Below are 2,750 nucleotides of genomic sequence, written 5' to 3'. Positions count from 1 at the left end.
AATCATCAAGGGGAAAAAAAGTACCATGATTTGTCAAGCACACTTAAATAAGTCCTTGGCAACAGATATATCCTATGTCAAACATCATTTGACATCATGACCACTGCTTCCATGGTTGCTGATTATGATCCAAGTAAAAGAAAGTTACTGACAACGTCCATCTATCATGATGATGCTAATTTGTCCAACTGTGAGCCTTTTTGTTTTCTTGATGTTGAGATGAAATCCATATTGAATGTTACAGTCTTTGATTTTCTTCAAGTCTCCTTGACTTCAGCAAGCTTAGATGTGTCACCTGCGTAACATGGGTTGTTGATGAGTCTTCATCCAATTCTGATGCCACATTCTTCTTTATATAGTCCAAGTTCTCAGACTATATGCTCTACGTATAGATTGAATAGTTATAGAGAAAGGCTACAACCCTGATATACAAGTTCCCTTGTTCCATTCAAAGAACTGTTCCTTGGTCCATGCACAGGTTTCATGTGAGCACAAACAATGAAATGTTCAGGAATTCCCATTCTTTTCAATGTTATCCACAATTTATGTCTTTTCATCATCAATAAAACTCAATAAAGCATCTTTCTGATATTCTTTGTTTCTAGTCAATATTCACCTGATTATATCACAATTATGTTCTTCTTCCATAGCCTTTTCTGAATCCAGCTTGACTTTCTGACATCTCCTTATAATACATTGCTTCACTCATCACTTTTGGTCTCAAGAAAGGATTTTAGATAAATAAAGCTATCAAACTCACATAATCAAGATCCTGAGTTTCTGCAGTGGGAAGGAAGAGAAGCTCGACACCACTGTTCCTTGATTAGTGCATATGCCTTTCTCCACATTGACCAGATTGCCTCTGGTTCTTCTAAACTTGAAGGAAGGGATCAGGATAGAAATTAATGGTTAATACAAAGCTATTGAGATGTTGTCTAGTCTCAAATTATAAAACTTAAAGGGGGCCACTGTTCTTCTGAGGAGAATGACTGATGGATTTGAACTGTCAACCTTTTGTTTAGTAGCACCACATGGAATTCACTATACCACCAGGGCTTTTATTTGACTACCACTGTTAATTGTTGTCTGTAGATTCTGATTTATGATAAACCCTGTGTTACAGAACAGAACCATTCTTAGTAGAGTTTGTAAGGTAGTAACATTTTGGTATCCTAGAATGACAATGGAAGTTTGGAGCCATAGTACAGAGTATTTTTATAACAAGTTTGCCTTACTGCTTGAGGGGGAGATTAGAGTATGTATATTAGTATATATAGAAATCAGAACTACATATTTGGGGATTTGTACATACATGATTTTGTTTTGAAATATTATCAGTGGGTGAGTCAGAATTGCCTGAACAGGAAAAACAACCAACAAAGTGAGACATTTCCAGGTGAGAAGTGTGTGATATGGTTGGAGGGGGATGGACTAGGACATTCATAGCTGAGTTAAAGAGTGATGCGATCATAGAATTAAAAAGCTGGACTTCTCATAATTCAGAATCTTCACTATTGTTTCAACCACTATTGAACCTAATGTGCCCATGTTACTTTTCCTACTTTAATAATCTTAGATATGACCTTGAAGCTGTCAAATTATCTAAAAATAAATACCATGCTTTGCATGTTCTTTCATCTTTCACAGTGCCTGGCATAATAAAGTCTACTTAATAAAAAATAACAAGGGCAATGTGATCTGTCTAATTTGAGCTTAAGTTCTGAAAATCTTGTGACTCTGTACAAATTATTTAACATTATAATATGCCTTCCTAACCTAATATATTAAATGGAATCATCATCTAATCTGCAAGTAAATAAGTACCACAATCAAGAGTTGGAATAGGAAATGAATTTTCATCCTGGTGTATTCATTTCCTTTTAAAAACCTACTTCCCTGATTATGAAATGGAGATGGAAACAGTTAACATTTATAGTATTCTTACTCTGTGACTAGCACTATTTTTGGAGATTTACATGTTAGGTTTTTTTGTGTGTTTTTTTTTTAATGTGTGATTTTTTTATTTACAACTTTATTGGCAAAAAGGAAGAGAGAGAAGTTGAGAACAATTTAACACAGGGTATCATTGCTGATCCTGTCAGATCAAAAAGGCTCCCTCTCAAATAGCCATCTAATTGTCCAAAGATATACAACACTGAATTTGCATATGTTATTTCTTCTGTGAAGTACAGTGTTCATATTTAGGCAATCTTTATAATACATATATACAAAGAAAATAAAATCACTCATTAAAAACTGTATTAAATGAAATCTTTTATATTTGGGTTTATGTTGTTCCTGGTAATAATGCATGCCCAATGAAAATCAAAAGCTGGAAAAGCAGTTATACTTCTTGAGTGGACAGTTACAACAATCATTTTCTGAAATGACCACATTTCAATTTATCATGAACTACTCTGAACTTACTATGTGATGTAGTCAAAATTGGAAGAGAAGAAGTAGGGAGAACATTCCTTTCTTTGGAGAGTAAGCTCTCCAGAATCAGCAAGGTAAATAAACATATCCTGTTGAAGAATTCTAGGTGGAACAAAATTTATGTAGTCACTTTCAACTCATACTGAGCTGACTTAATTTGTTCATTAAGTTGCTTAGTGTCATTCTTCTAAATCAAGTGTGTTTAATTCTTCTTCTAGCTCATCCAAATCTTCCCCAGTGAACAGATTTTCATCAACAGGAACAGCATCAATGGCTCCATTTCCCCGTACCGCCCCTTCGTTGTCCTCTTCCAA

The 2,750-nt window shown here is 34.6% G+C and overlaps 1 protein-coding gene across 1 annotated transcript in view; it reads right to left on the bottom strand.

Moving 5' to 3' along the window:
- Positions 1-2,615: 2,615 nt before the first annotated feature.
- Positions 2,616-2,750, bottom strand: part of LOC102845627 (zinc finger CCCH domain-containing protein 15-like) — a 1,267-nt gene continuing 1,132 nt past the window's right edge. Inside the window, exon 2 of the mRNA XM_006896289.1 lies at positions 2,616-2,741. Coding sequence (XP_006896351.1) covers positions 2,616-2,741 — 126 coding nt within the window. The remainder of the gene's footprint in view (positions 2,742-2,750) is intronic.

The sequence above is a fragment of the Elephantulus edwardii genome, unplaced genomic scaffold, assembly GCF_000299155.1.
Source record: "Elephantulus edwardii isolate Elephantulus edwardi_28Jun2011 unplaced genomic scaffold, EleEdw1.0 scaffold00184, whole genome shotgun sequence".
Classification (NCBI taxonomy): domain Eukaryota; kingdom Metazoa; phylum Chordata; class Mammalia; order Macroscelidea; family Macroscelididae; genus Elephantulus; species Elephantulus edwardii.
This window is presented reverse-complemented; position numbering and strand designations above follow the sequence as displayed.